At 36.6% G+C, this 15537-nt stretch overlaps 2 protein-coding genes across 3 annotated transcripts in view; both read left to right on the forward strand.

The window, feature by feature from the left end:
- Nucleotides 1-6678, forward strand: LOC136855087 (protein Star-like). Its single transcript, XM_067131897.1, has 6 exons — nucleotides 1-217; nucleotides 1925-2013; nucleotides 3173-3515; nucleotides 3760-3967; nucleotides 4172-4307; nucleotides 4990-6678. The coding sequence occupies exons 1-6, from the start codon at nucleotides 140-142 to the stop codon at nucleotides 5129-5131; spliced, it is 996 nt and encodes a 331-aa protein (XP_066987998.1). The 5' UTR covers nucleotides 1-139; the 3' UTR covers nucleotides 5132-6678.
- A 2744-nt stretch (nucleotides 6679-9422) lies between these two features.
- The window catches only part of LOC136855088 (uncharacterized), a 102996-nt gene continuing 96881 nt past the window's right edge, over nucleotides 9423-15537 (forward strand). For both annotated transcript variants that reach the window (XM_067131899.1, XM_067131900.1), the window contains exon 1: nucleotides 9423-9630. The gene's annotated coding sequence lies outside the window, so the exon portion shown is untranslated. The remainder of the gene's footprint in view (nucleotides 9631-15537) is intronic.

Below are 15537 nucleotides of genomic sequence, written 5' to 3' on the forward strand. Positions count from 1 at the left end.
TCATTCCAACTTTAATCCAATTTCATCTACTGACTAGATGACTTTTAACAGCACGCAGTCGTCGCAAAAGCTATGATCATCATCGTCGGTGACTTGATAAACTAATTTCAGTTGTTTGTGTGCGAATTGGTTCTCGAAAATGTACAAAATCTTTCGGAGCTTGGGAACGACCCTGTTGGTGATTGGAGTTTTTGTAGCCATGTTTGTTGGTCTAAAGGTAAGATAGACTCTTGACGTTTGAGTTACTCATAATGTGTAAGACATACTTGTAACGTTAAAGATAGATTCACAATCTTTAAGATAGACTCATAGTGTTAAAGATAGGCTCAATGTTAGACTCATTAAGATAGACTCATAATGTTTTGTTATTTGTTACGTCATGTTGATGCATTGGTGTTACAGTAAATCTGTATGACACTGGTAAAACAGTCTTTATAAAAAAATGTCCATAGATTTTTTAACGTAAATATTGCTGTAATGTCATCGTTTATTTGTTGTTATTTCAAAACGTATACTTTTTTAAAGGGCGACTTTTGTAACAATGACAAAGGTTTATTAATTTTTGTCAATCTACCTATTTATGTCAAGAATCTATCTATCTATCTATCTATCTGTCCATATTATTTATTTTTGGTAGGTCGTGAATAGCTCGGTAGATATCATACTATAGTAGCACCATTATTATTATTATTATTATTATTATTATTACTTGACCCAATTTCACAGAGAAAAATTACCTTGCAAAAACAGGTTGGCCTAAGCACTGCAACCATTGTGGTCAAGGCCCAAGCATCTGCTCTTGGATCTAAGCAATGTCTAGCATAATTGGTTCCTGTAAACTACAGGACTTTCTTTGCTCACAGTCACTAAACACTAACTAAACAGTAATGTACAATCACTAAACACTAACACTCACTATACACTCACACTCACTAACCACTCACACTTACTATACACTCCCACTCTCTAAAAACTTGCACTTATTATACACTCACACTCAATGACACTATACACTCACTGAATACTCAACACTCACCAGGCAGTCACTAAACACTCATGAAACACTAAATACTCACTGTACCATAAACACTCACTTAATCCTAAACATTCATTAAACACTAAAAACTCATTAAACATTCACTAAGCACTCACTATGCACTAAACATTCACTAAGAACTCACTGTACACTAAAAAATCACTATATACTAAACACTCACTAAACCCTAAACACTCATTAAATATTAAATAGTCACTAAACCCTAAATGCTCATTAAACCTCTAAACACTAATTAAACACTAAACAGTCACTGAACATTCACTAATCACTCATTAAACACTCACTAAACACTTACACACTAGACATTCACAAAACACTAACATTCACAAAACATTCACTAAACCCTAAACACTCAGTAAACACTTAAACATTAAACATTCGCCCAACCCTAAATTTCACTAAACATTCACTAACATTCATAAAACATTCACTAAACACTAAACATTTACCAAACATTTACTCATAAACATTCACTAAACGCCCACTAAACATTCACTAAACGCTTACTAAACATTCACTAAACCCTAAACACTCACTAAACATTTACTAAACACTTACTCATTAAACGTTCAGGATAAAAAAATTCACAGTTGCACTAAGCCCTGTTCAATTTGTGCAGTTACCAGGCCTTTCAAGATGGCCGCAAAACTCTGCACCACCGCTCTGGTGGAAGACCACCGAACTACATATTACTTGTATAAGTATAAAGATAGCATCTTCATATATACCCTCTATGGGTGATAGTTCCAATTACTGAATATGTCCATAGAGGTCAGTCGACTGTAGTAGGTTGCAGCACTGACCGGAGAGAGAGAGCAAAGAAAACATACCAGACCTAAAATTTCCTTCTTTTTTTATTCTTTGTAGAAATATCAAGAAGAGGTGATATTCCTTGCATTTCTAAATGGGCCAATATCACCTACGGATCCAAGACTGATTTCTTACTTGAGATCTAAGTGAGTATAGATATTTTTCAAGTTCGTTCTGGTTTAGTTTTGGGAGTCCCACATTCGTCTCACCAGGTGGCATTTTCCCGAGGTGTAACCGAGTACCGGAACCATTCCCTGAAAAAAGTCGAACGCCAGGTCTTAAAAACTAACCGTAGAATTTTCTTGAAAATAATCTCATTGTGTTTCCTACACCCAAATTACTTTAAAAGCAGTAATCTCTAACCTAACCTAGGGGCATGGCAAAAAAAAAAAAACCAAGGGCTGGTGCAACTACTAAAAAAAGAAAAATCCCGGGAATTTGCCACCGGGTGGTACCCTTGATTTTGGCAGTTGTGGTTTATAGTCTTCGAGGCTTATTAGACCTGTCATGTTTTTTCAGTTTTTTCGTTTTTTTTTATCAAATTTTTAAGAAAGTCTTAGATTTCTGCTCAATATTCAAGTCTATTCAGTTTGTTCACCTGTAACCATTTAGTGGTTATGATAATTGTCTCACTAGCAAGATGGGGTAATTTAGCCATATTTATCAAATCTGTTGGTGTCTGTTAATCGCTGAATTATATATCTGGTCGTGAGTTAAGTCTCGGAGGTTGCAACTAACCAGGAGAAAGCCATGGGATGCCTAAATAGGTTTAGTTTTATGTTCTCAGTAGCAAATTGCAGTGAGGAGACATTTAATTTTACTTATTAACTTTTGTTTTCTTTTTCCTCCAAAAAAGCCATGGTAAATGGTCCTTCCTCTGGAAATACAATAAGAAATTAGACTAAAAACCAAAAAAAGATATTATATATTTGTTGGTATTCTTCTTCTTCCCAAAACGCGTGTTGGTCAGACCTAGCTCTGAGAATTAAAACAACAAACTGGAATTAAAAAACAAATAACTTTATTTATCAAAGTATTATTCTTCTTCGCAAGACGTATGTTGATTAGACCTAGCTCTGGGAATTACAAAAACCAGTTGGACTCAAAAAACAAACAACTTGATTAAACCTAGCTCTGGGAATTACAATAACAAATTAGACTTACCAACAAATAACTTTATAACAGTATTATTCTACCACCCTAAAAGCGTGTCGATTAGACCTAGCTCTGGGAACTACAGTGACAAATTGGACTTAATAAGACAAATTACTTTATTGAAGTATTGTTGTTGTTCTTCCCAAAAAGCGTGTTAATTGGATCCGGCTCTGGAAACTACAACCTGAAGATGCTCGATGCAAGAAATCCCGCCAACGCAGCGTACAACCAATACCTAACCCATCCCATTGGCTTCCCTCCCCTTCAGAGAATCCTGAAGGATCTCTTCGATGACCGTCCTCCGGGATTCTTCGTTGAGGCGGGCGCCCTCGACGGCGAGTACCTCTCGAACACGCTTTACCTCGAGAGGGTCAAGGGATGGGAAGGACTTTTAGTGGAGCCTGATGGTAAAATGTTCGCTCATTTGCTTCGCAAGAATCGGAGGGCCATGGCTGCCAACTGCTGTTTGTCCACGAAGCCTTACCCTGTAATGGTAAATATGTGGTGTTTCTGTTGGTAGCACTGAGTAAACGTTGGTTATCATTTAGGAATAGCGTAGTTTATAAGTTACAGATACGTGTTCAAGTTATATACAAAGCCGTGTTATTGTAAAATTATATAATTTTAATTCGTGAATACTATAAGGCATAAAATACTAAATTATTGACAGTATTTCAACCAAACATCTAATAAAATGAAAATACAAAAAGCCAAACGTTCTGAACGCCACCCCACAGGAAACGTTGGTGACGTTATCTAACGACAAAAACAAACGTTTCGAATTTGGCTTCAAAGCCATGAACGCCCTCTACTCTTCTCCCATGGCCAGCAGGAGTGAGGGCGCCGCCCACCAGACGTTTAATCAGGTCCAGTGCTTTCCTCTGCTAAGCCTCCTGAAAGCTATTGGGGTGTCCCACGTCCATTTCGTCTCGCTCGATGTAGAAGGTAAAATCAAAGCTTACCATTCTGCATAGCCTTTCATTCTTCTCTCTGGTCTAGGTTAAGAGGTCATTTTGGTAATACACACCTACGTCTAAACTTTGTCCAATTCTTAACTAGACTTTTTTTTTCAAAATTTACATAAACTTGAGACTAAAACAAATCCTTATTCTCGTCACATCTGACAAATGTCATTAATATCCTGCGCAGGCGTCGAAGGAGAGGTAGCGAGGTCCCTTCTAGATCACGAGGGGGAGGGGGGAGTGATGGTGGATGCCTGGATGGTGGAGCACCAGAATCCGAACACTGTGCTCAGAGATGAGAGAGATGAAGACTTTATTCAGTGGTAAGTATATATTTACATGTTAGGATTGATCACTTGCACAATTGTGCTGTGGATTCACACAAAGAATAACGGAACCTCATTCAAACAAGGTAATATCTAACGGAGATTTTATTTAAAAAGTTATCATCATCCAGTAGCCGTAAAAAAAAACCCTTTGAGGACTTCGAACTTTTTAAAATAAAATCTTTGTTAGATATCGTCCTGTTTTTTATATATGTATATATATATATATATATATATATATATATATATATATATATATATATATATATATTATATATATATATATATATATATATATATATATATATATATATATATATATATATATATATATATATGTATGTATGTATGTATAATCTACAGGTCATATTCTTGAATAGTATTAATCATATTACCTGCAATAATCAATCAACTTCACCACATCCTAATATACTTGGATATGCTTCCCACTTGAAGCTTTGAATTCCAAAAGGCGTTGAATGCAGAACTGGTTTCAATCCCACCTGTGATAGGAGAATATCTGCATTTGTTCTCCCTCGGATTTCAAGGCTGTCAGAGAGATTCAAATTCAAACACCTCAAAAAACAAAAAAAGTTAAAGAAGTATTTGTGTGACAATTACAGGCCATAACTCAACATAATTGGCCTTTTAAATTATATTTTCTATTTGTTTTCTTTAGGTTTACCTCGAAGGGCTACACTCTCCACACTATTGCAAGGGACGCTCCGGTTTTCAACTATGTGTTTGTCAGAAAGGCGTCTTCTCTGTACAGTTCATTCTACGCAAAGAGGAATAACACACCGGTTTTGGGGGTCAGCTGAGCCAGTTTTGTATAATCAAGACACACACTCACATATATACATATATATATACACACTTATACATATATATACATACATATACAGATATATGTATATACACATATATACAGTATATATAAATATACAGTATATACAACCTTTCTCCATGTTTGAATGTTGAATTGATGGTAATGATGGCACTAATGCAGATATTTGAAGAAAAGGAAATGTAAACAAAAATGTTAACAGTGATGATGTAATTATTTTCACATTTTGAAGGAAAATGCTTATAAATTTGTCATTTGCATGTATATATATATTTATATATATAACTGGTAAGTTAAATCATGTATTAGCTCAATAAATGTGAATTAAAAGGAATACAGATAACTAAAATTGACAGTTCACAATGAAGAATAACTGACACAGGCCTAGCCACGGTCTTTGAGTACTAATAGGAAAAAATAACTGACATAGGCCTAGCCACGATCTTTGAATCCAACTGGGAAAAATAACTGGTATCGGCCTAGCCTAGCCATGATCTTTGAATCCAACTAGGAAAAAATAACTGACATCAGCCTAGCCACGATCTTTGAATCCAAGTGGGAAAAATAACTAATATCGGCCTAGCCACGATCTTTGAATCCAAGTGGGAAAAATAACTGGTATAGGCCTAGCCTAGCCACGATCTTTGAATCCAACTGGGAAAAAATAACTGACATCAGCCTAGCCACGATCTTTGAATCCAAGTGGGGAAAATAACTAATATCGGCCTAGCCAAGATCTTTGAATCCAACTGGGAAAAATAACTGATATCGGCCTAGCCACAATCTTGGAATCCAACTGGGAAAAATAACTGATATTGGCCTAGCCACGATCTTTGAATTCATCTGGGAAAAATAATTTATATCGGCCAAGCAGTGATCTTTGAATCCAGCCGGGAAAAAATAACATATCAGCCTAGCCACGATCTTTGAATCCAACTGGGAAAAATAACTGATATCGGGCTAGCCACGATCTTTGAATCCAACTGGGAAAAATAACTGATACCGGCGTAGCCACGATCTTTGAATCCAGGTGGGAAAATAACTGATATTGGCAGCTACGATCTTTGAATCCAGGTGGGAAAATAACTGATATCGGGCTAGCCACGATCTTTGAATCCAACTGGGAAAAAACTAATATCGGCCAGCTGCGATCTTTGAATCCAAGTGGGAAAAATAACTGATATCAGCCTAGCCAAGTCTTTGAATGCAACTGGGAAAAAATAACTGATACCGGCGTAGCCACGATCTTTGAATCCATCTGGGAAAAATAATTGATATCGGCCTAGCCACGGTCGTTGAATCCAAGTGGGAAAAATAACTGGTATTGGCCTAGCCACGATCTTTGAATCCAAGTGGGAAAAATAACTGATATTGGCCTAACCACGGTCTTTGAATCCAAGTGGGAAAAATAATTGATATCGGCCTAGCCACAATCTTTGAATCCAAGTGGGAAAAATAACTGATGTTGGCCTAGCCACGGTCTTTGAATCCAAGTGGGAAAAGTTAAGTATACCTTAGTTTCGGCCAGACCACTGAGCTGATTAACAGCTCTCCAGCTGGGAAGGATTAGACTTATTTTTACGTGGCAGAACCAATTGGTTACTTAGCAACTGGGACCTACAAAATATTGTGGAATCCGAACCACATTATAGCAAGAAATAAATTTCTATCACCAGAAATAAATTCCTCTAACTCTTCATCACGGCTGGGAATTGAACTCAGGCCCATCGAGTGACAGTCCGCAGCTCTAGTGACTCACCCAACAAAGAGCTTATCCAAGTGAGAAAAATAACTGATGTCGGCCTAACCACGATCTTTGAATCCAACTGGGAACAATAACTGATGTCGGCCTAGCCACGGTCTTTGAATCCAACTGGGAAAAATAACTGATATCGGCCTAGCCACGATCTTTGAATCCAAGTGGGAAAAATAACTGATGTCAGCCTAGCCACGATCTTTGAATCCAAGTGGGAAAAATAACTGATATCGGGCTAGCCACGATCTTTGAATCCAAGTGGGAAAAATAACTGATATCGGCCTAGCCACTATCTTTGAATCCAGCTGGGAAAAATAACTGATATCGGGCTAGCCATGATCTTTGAATCCAACTGGGAAAAATAACTGATATCGGCCTAGCCACGGTCTTTGAATCCAACTGGGAAAAATAACAGATATCGGCCTAGCCACGATCTTTGAATCCAAGTGGGAAAAATAACTGATATTGGCCTAGCCACGATCTTTGAATCCAAGTGGGAAAAATAACTGATATTGGCCTAGCCACGATCTTTGAAGCCAACTGGGAAAAATAACTGATATCGATCGGCCAGCCACAATCTTTGAATCCAACTGGGAAAAAATAACTGATATCAGGCCTAGCCACAATCTTTGAATCCAACTGGGAAAAATAACTGATATCGGCCTAGCCACGATTTTGATCCATCTGGGAAAAATAACTGATATCAGCCTAGCCACTATCTTTGAATCCAAGTGGGAAAAATAACTGATATCGGGCTAGCCACGATCTTTGAATCCAGGTGGGAAAAATTACTGATATCGGCCTAGCCACGATCTTTGAATCCAAGTGGGAAAAATAACTGATATCGGGCTAGCCACTATCTTTGAATCCAAGTGGGAAAAATAACTGATATCGGGCTAGCCACGATCTTTGAATCCAAGTGGGAAAAATAACTGATATCGGGCTAGCCACGATCTTTGAATCCAACTGGGAAAAATAACTGATACCGGCGTAGCCACGGTCTTTGAATCCAAGTGGGAAAATATTACTGTTATTGGGCTAGCCACGATCTTTGACTCCAATTGGGAAAAAATAACTGATATCGGCCCAGCCACGGTCTTTGAGTACAAATAGGGAAAAGAACTGACATAGACTTAGCCACGACCTTTGAAACCAAATTTGAGGGTAAAAAAACAACGAAATTCTTTTGTTTTTCTACCGAATCGGACTCTTCCGGAAGAGAGTCGCAATGTGCGGAATCAGTTGTTCTCGGGGCGGGGGGGGGCCTGGGGCCGGGGAATCTACAGTAGTCCGGCGGGATTTTGTCGAAGTCGAAAGTTTTCATCAGTTGGTAAAACCGCTTTTTTTATTCAGCTTTTTTCTGGTTAACTTTGGCATGCTTTGACTGGAGGGGTTTCACTAAAGGTGGGTTGGGGGCCGTTTGTTAGGATTACCTCGTCGAGTGGGATTCCTAATATCTACTAATGACGGAACAGTGGTCACTCACTTCTTTCATTTTTTTTAATAAGGAAACTCAACCATACGTGCCACTATCAGTCCAGTAAAAGGAGAAAGAGAGAAAGAATAATGAACTGTTTATATTCTTATTTCTTCCAATACGTTTTTCATTAAAATACAACAATGTAAAAAAATTAAAGAAAGAACACTTATGTCAATAATAATTTTAATAATTCCTCTTGCAAATGATATTTGATATTAATTTTTTAAATAAAGAGTAAAGTAATAACAATGACTGCTATTTAATCCCGCGAAAATATAATCCCACGAAAATATACTAATTCCAAGACAAGGAAATAAAAATCTATTTATAACTAATATTATCTATGATAACAAGTAGTACCGTGCGAACCAATTAAGTAATTGTGCAAAAGAAACGACACATTCACAGTTCACACAATTGCACAGTTGCACGGTAGCAGCTCATTCAATTGCTTAAATGGGGGAGAATGAGAGCCTTTAATGACCGTGTGAGGAGACAAGGCAGTTTCCACTCTTAAATGCCCTCCTGCCGTATGGGGACGACCTTGTTTAGCGCGGGAATTGATTAGAAAGAGTGAGAGAAAGACCTTGATTTTTCCTAATAGCTTACGTGTGATGGCTCCGTAATTATCATTGCTTGGATTAAAATGGCAATCTTGCAATAGTCTATTATGGATAAAGGAAATTGGATGGGTGATTATACTTTGTTTTCCGTCGAGATTTGGATGACACCAGGAAACTAAAAGGCCGTGCCGGGCGCTTCTTCTTCCCATACAAGAGCACGGCGCTGCCTGACGTACGATTCGTCAGCGGTAATTGTTTAAAAACAAGGCCATAATGGAACTAATTTACCATTTTACCTACGAAAACAACTTTTCAACAAAGCATTAGACTACCTTTATTGTAATATAAATAACGAACACCAAAATATTCTCAAAGATTTTGACCTAAGATGCAACCTGTTCGGAGATGAGGCGTGTGACGTCATAAACGTATCGCAGTCAGGAAATGTTACTGTCAGTCTAATCGCGTTAGTGTGGGTCACAGTGCCGTTTCGTACGGACGTAACGCTTCTTGCAAAAGAGTCTGCTTTTTATAAAGGTGTATTTAGTTAAGTGTGACTCGAGATGGTGACGAACATGTGACTGTGTGGCGGTAATCAAAAACTTTTTTAAAAGGAGTTTGGGCGTTTTCTGCTTGGCTGAGGGAAGACGATAAAACCGGTATTGTCCTGCAAGGTAATTAAACAGTTAATTGATGAATTTTTCCCTTTTTTGACGCCATTTGTTTAAAAAAATCGAAAGCTATTTATTAACGTATATTTTCCAGCCAGTTATAATTGGGTGATTTCATTTGATGATTTGGAAATAGTTATCCTTCGGTTATACAGGTATACATCCTTTTTGGCGCCAGTTAAGATAGTAAGAAATAGGAAGATATTTGTAACGCATATTTTTCCAGCCAGTTATAATTTGGTGATTTCAGTGCCTCGAAAATAGATATCCTTTGATTAGATATCCTTTTTTGGTGCTAGTTTAGCATATCAAGGAATAAAAGGATATTTTTATTGTATTTTTCAGATTTATGATTCGGTGATTTCAACGCTTCAAAAATACTTACCCTTTGGTTATAAATGGATATTTTAGTGCCAGTGTAGGATATTAGGAAATGGAAGGATATTTTTGCAGTATTTTTTTTTAGATCTATAATTTGGTGATTTCAGTACTTCGGAAATAGTTATCCTTCGGTTTATCTCTTTTTTTTTGGCGCCAGTTTATATTAAGAACAGAAGGATATTTTTACTGTAGTTTTTTCAGGATTATAATTTGGTGATTTCGGCGCATCGCAAATAGTTATCCTTTGGTTAAATAAATAATTGGGGTAATGAATGTATAGTCACTTTGCAATAGTTCTTGTGAACTGATTCCAAGAGATAATATTAAGCTCCTGTCAGGATTCCCATTCTTGTACATGATTTTGTGGGTGAGTTGTGAACTCGAGAGTAAACATGTTTGATCAGTTTTCTTTTACGTTCAGTTCTAGAATGGAGGGTTTATTTTCTCCTGTGTTTCCACAATACACACACACACATATACTATATATATATATATATATATATATATATATATATATATATATATATATATATATATATATATACACGACTTGTGACATTGTGTTTATCTTGACGGTTTAGAAAATTGTTTTATAACTTTGCCGTAAATTTATTTCTATGAAGACGAGGTTTAATGCAAGGTTTAGGTAATTCACCTAATTCCTTCTGTTTATATTTGTCATGTTAAAATCTATTTATCTCGGTTTAAGAATTTTTACCTTTAATTACTGTTTTTTTACTTATTTAAATGGATTATTTTTTATTATCCCAGTGGTAATTATATATTCTTATATCCTTCACTTTTCATCTTAGATTACTATACAATATATAATTATTTTACTCTGTTGATGATTGCATTTAGATTTTTTATATATTTTGTATTTTTTGTTTTTATGATATTTAGAATGTTCACCATTAATTACCTTTATGAATTTTATTAAATAATTTAACTTACTGATGTTTTGCTCTAGATTATAAACTTCTATTCATAACTTATTTTTATTTTTATTAATATTTTTATTTTTATTTATTAATAGATATTTTTATCCGTACAATGATGTTTATAGTTAGAGATTGATTTTTTTTTTATCTTTAAATACGAGCGTTTGTAGTTAGGGTATATTCAAATGATTTACCTGTAATTATTACGATAATTTACCAGAATTTTATGAAGGGAATTCTGGAATTATTTTTACCATATAATAAAAAACGTAAATTTAATCTATAATTGCTTCAGTCTAAGAATTTTATAATCTTATTAAATGGTTCCCAGTTAATTCCCAGAATAATTAGGATTGACCACGACCTGATTTATGAATGAATTCCCATTAGGTAAATACTAATTCCAATCAATACTTTTCTCATTACATTCTTAAATGATATATTAAACCAAACTTGCAACAGACCGTAGGATTCGTGAGTGAATATTTGAATTGTTGTCCCTTTCTCGTTGAAGCGTTGAGAGAGAGAGAGAGAGAGAGAGAGAGCTCATTTACGCTGGGCAAAAATTTGGATCCTCCTCAATGGAATTCAGTATTATGGTCCGGTCTTGCTTAAGCTTCATAGAAATCTATATAACTGATTATTCTGGGCGCCCCTCCCCCCTCCCGTAGGCCAGGTCCGCAAGATCCCCCGCCTCCTTCCTCTTTTTAACCCATGATTGTTTATGAATATGTTTCCGTAAATATTGCCAGATCTATATATATATTTTTCGCTCATGTAAACGGCGTGAATTTATTTGTCCGATTTCTTTTGGTCAAAAATATCTCTCAATATGTCTGCTACTTATCCAGGATTAGGGTACCTAGGTCCGAGCTTCGAAACGGTACGTAACGTTCCTGGGCGGAACTTGCTGTCTTGACACAATTTTTTCGACTGCTTGTAAAATGTTGGCCCATTTGCATGAATATAACTGTAATAATTGTTGACATTCTACTCCTGTGACAGATACGCAAGGTAAGATAAACACGACGGGGACACTGCTAAGTTTAGCTAAGATAGCAGGATATCCATCGCTAATCTTTGGAAAACCATAAAAAGACACTGTGTGAGACAAGCCTATGCGGCAGGTAAATTTTGGTGCGGAACAGTCTCCCAGATGTTGTTCAATTAGAACTTGAAAGTTCAAGCGAAGATGCAATGCGTTACTACCTTAAAACAATTCACCTTGTAGTTGAATAATTTGTTTATATTTTTATTTATTTATTTTATTGATTATTTTTTCTAATAACTGATATCTTCTTTCTGTACTTCCTATTACCTTCAGTAGCTTCTTTCAAGCGAACACCATATTCTTTAGAAGCTTGAATTTCAAGTCATTGGCCCCTGTGGGCTGGTTTCCTCTGAATAGGGCTTATAGTCTGAATAATAATAATAATAATAATAATAATAATAATATTCTGTGGGCAAAATCTACGAATGTCTCGTATAATAATATTACAAGTATGTAATACAGTGCCTGTTCTTAAGATTGGCCTATTTGCAGACAGCAGTAACTACAGGCCAATCTGTTCTCGCTGTGCTCTCCAAAGTTGCTGAAAAACTTTTTTTTAAGCCACTATTTAATTATGTGTACAATCTAAAAGATTGCTATCTGAAAGTCAATATGCATATAGGAAGCAGTTATACCTGTGATGCTTTTTAGACTTGACATATCATTTGTTAGGGACCTGATGATGGTTTTGAGTGCAGAGTAAAGAGTAGATTTTAGTGCTGCTTTCGATTTAGTAAATCACAAGGCACTTATTTTTAAACTTCAGAATCTTGGAGTGGGTGGATTTGTTTTAGGATTACTTCAAGGTTTCCTTACCGAGTAGGCAGTAATGAGTTGCTGTAAACGGGATCTTTAGTGAACCAAGACCTATTGTGTCTGGAGTTCCACAGGGCAGTGTTCTTGATCCAGTGTTATTTTTAGTGCATACAAATGATATGGTTGTTGGCCTGGAAAACAAGATTGTTCAGTATGCCAACGCTTATGGGTGTAATAAAGTCTCCACTTATGAGAAATGAAACTGCTCTCAGCCTCAATCGGGACATGGACTGGATCAGTGAGTGGTGTAGTCGGTGGGGTATGAGGCTGAGCTCTAATAAAACGAAAATACTATTGATCTGCAGATCTCATACAGATTTTCCAACCCATCCTCCCCTTCAGGTGGATGGAACTTTGCTGAATGAGTCTGAAGCTTTAACAATTCTAGATGTAACCTTTTACTCACAACTTACTTTGGAGAAACATCTAATGAAAGTTCCAGCAAATGCCTCATGAGAGTTAGGTATTGTTCGTAAGGCCTCACATATTTATAACAGTGATAAAACCAACGCGACCTGTTTTAGGTCATTTGTGCTTCCTTTACTAGAAGACTGTTCTCCGGTGTGGATGTCTGTTTCTGCCAGAGATTTATCTCTTTTAGATAGAGTGGTTCGTAGTGGTAGGTTTCTGTTTCTTAGTAGTAGCAGATATGACTTGGACCATCGACGGATGGTCTCTTGTTTGTCAATTTTTCATAAGTTGTGTTTTAACAGAGATCTTTCACATACGCCTTTTCCTGCCCAGAGCGACCAGATTCACTAAACAGCTGCACCAATATGCAGTGAATGTTTAGCCGCGCCGTCGAACTTCTCAGTTCCAGAGGTCCTTTATTCCTCACACCGTGGACTGTGGAACAGTCTCCCAGAGGATATCGTGCAAATGGAACTTCAGAAGTTCAAGAGAAAATACAATGCATTACTACCCTAATAATATTCTCCTTGCATTTTCATACATGTTTATCTATTTATTAATTTCTTTTTACTTTTAAATAAATGAGATCTCATCTCTTTGTATTTCCCTTTATTTCCTCTTACTTCTACCTAATGAACACCATATTCTTTGGAAGCTTGAATTCCAAGTCAGTGGCACCTGTGGGCTTGTTCCTTATGAATAGGTTTCATCTTCTGAATAATAATAATAACAAACGATTTGGACAATGTTAGGTTATGAGCAACTTTTGATGCCGTTATCGGCACCAAAATCCCAAGGTCCAGGAGGAAAATCGACTTTAAAGACCATCTTTTCTCGCAGGTAATGAAAAAGAAAGATTAGATTAATAATACCTAAACCCCACGGTATTGTATTGAACGACCTTGGGCCTCGTCATCACCTGCCTTACCTGTCTTCGATTTTAATTAACCTTCTCATCCATCACTCAAGTTAATCAATTGAATTGTGGAAGTAAGAAAAAAAGCCTTTAAAGATAAAAAGACTATAGGATAGTGATTGACGTAATATGTACTTAAGAATGGTATCCATTAGTAGCGGAGATAATGAGGTGTTTTTGAGAGATTATAACTGCCACTAATATCACTGATATTCAAGGGGCTATGCGGCAACGTCTCCAGTCATTTCTTGGAGGTCACCCATCCAAGCATCCTTGAAAGGGGGTAATGCGTAAGTGTACCTCATGCGGTGCACTGTAGTCATTACTTGAAGGGTGTATGCAGGGTCCCTTCGGCCCCTAGCTACACCCCGCACTTTTTTTTTTTTTTTTTTTTTTTTTTTTAGCCATCCACTTTACCTCCAAACCCGCTTCGTTCAATCTTGCTGTCCGCCCTCTCGAACTGTTATTATTCACTGTTGTCTTTTTACTTGCTTTTGTAAATTGGTAGTAAAAGAGAGAGAGAGAGAGAGAGAGAGAGAGAGAGAGAGAGAGAGAGAGAGGGCGGGGGAGGGGGAGAGAGAGAGCCGATTAATTCGTTAAACACCGGAATGCGTAGATGACCTTTGCAGTTTTTTCAAAGCATTCGGGTACTTTTAAACTCTCTCTCTCTCTGACTCTCTCTCTCTCTCTCTCTCTCTCTCTCTCTCTCTCTCAGCGAATAAAGTGTTTTAGACGAGAAATAGAACTTCTATAATTTGCAATTCTTTATCATGCGTTGTAAGAGAATGAAATTGGTTGCGTATGAATATTGGCGGTTACCCATCCAGGTACTGACTTCACAAATCGCAAGTCTAGGAGGAGGTATATAATCATGGCTTAATCAGTTCCCCCTTCTGCTCCAACATACAATGCGCCACTCGCCTCGTTTCATTCTGCACGTGTTAGTGAATCAGTTTTGACCTACAGTGCCCATGAAATTAAACGAAATAAAGAAAAAATATCAATAGATGTATAGTTGAATATAAGGAATAGATAAATAAAGTAGATACATAGATAAACTGATATTAAATGTTAATGTTATTTCTAATAGATCATATGTATATATATATATATATATATATATATATATATATATATATATATATATAGATAGATAGATAGATAAATAGATAGTTTGAACTTTTAACTCTCCTTTTAGATTTTGTGAACTCTCAAGGCATCGCTGGCACTTGGCACTAATTACTACTAATCACACAAAACGTAATTGTGTTCGACCCCCGCCCCCGCCCCAATTCAAGCAAAAAACCTGACGTCTGATTTGCATTCCTCAATCAATTCAATTCCCAGTTGAAAATTGGCGTTACGCAGTTGACACACATTTTGACAATTGTACT

This window comes from Macrobrachium rosenbergii, chromosome 30, assembly GCF_040412425.1.
Source record: "Macrobrachium rosenbergii isolate ZJJX-2024 chromosome 30, ASM4041242v1, whole genome shotgun sequence".
Classification (NCBI taxonomy): Eukaryota; Metazoa; Arthropoda; class Malacostraca; order Decapoda; family Palaemonidae; genus Macrobrachium; species Macrobrachium rosenbergii.

Coding starts and splice junctions, on each gene's coding strand:
- LOC136855087 (XM_067131897.1), top strand. CDS start 140: ATGTACAAAATCTTTCGGAGCTTGGGAACGACCCTGTTGGTGATTGGA. Junction 3,516..3,759: donor CGAAGCCTTACCCTGTAATG/GTAAATATGTGG, acceptor GCCACCCCACAG/GAAACGTTGGTGACGTTATC. Junction 4,308..4,989: donor GATGAAGACTTTATTCAGTG/GTAAGTATATAT, acceptor TGTTTTCTTTAG/GTTTACCTCGAAGGGCTACA.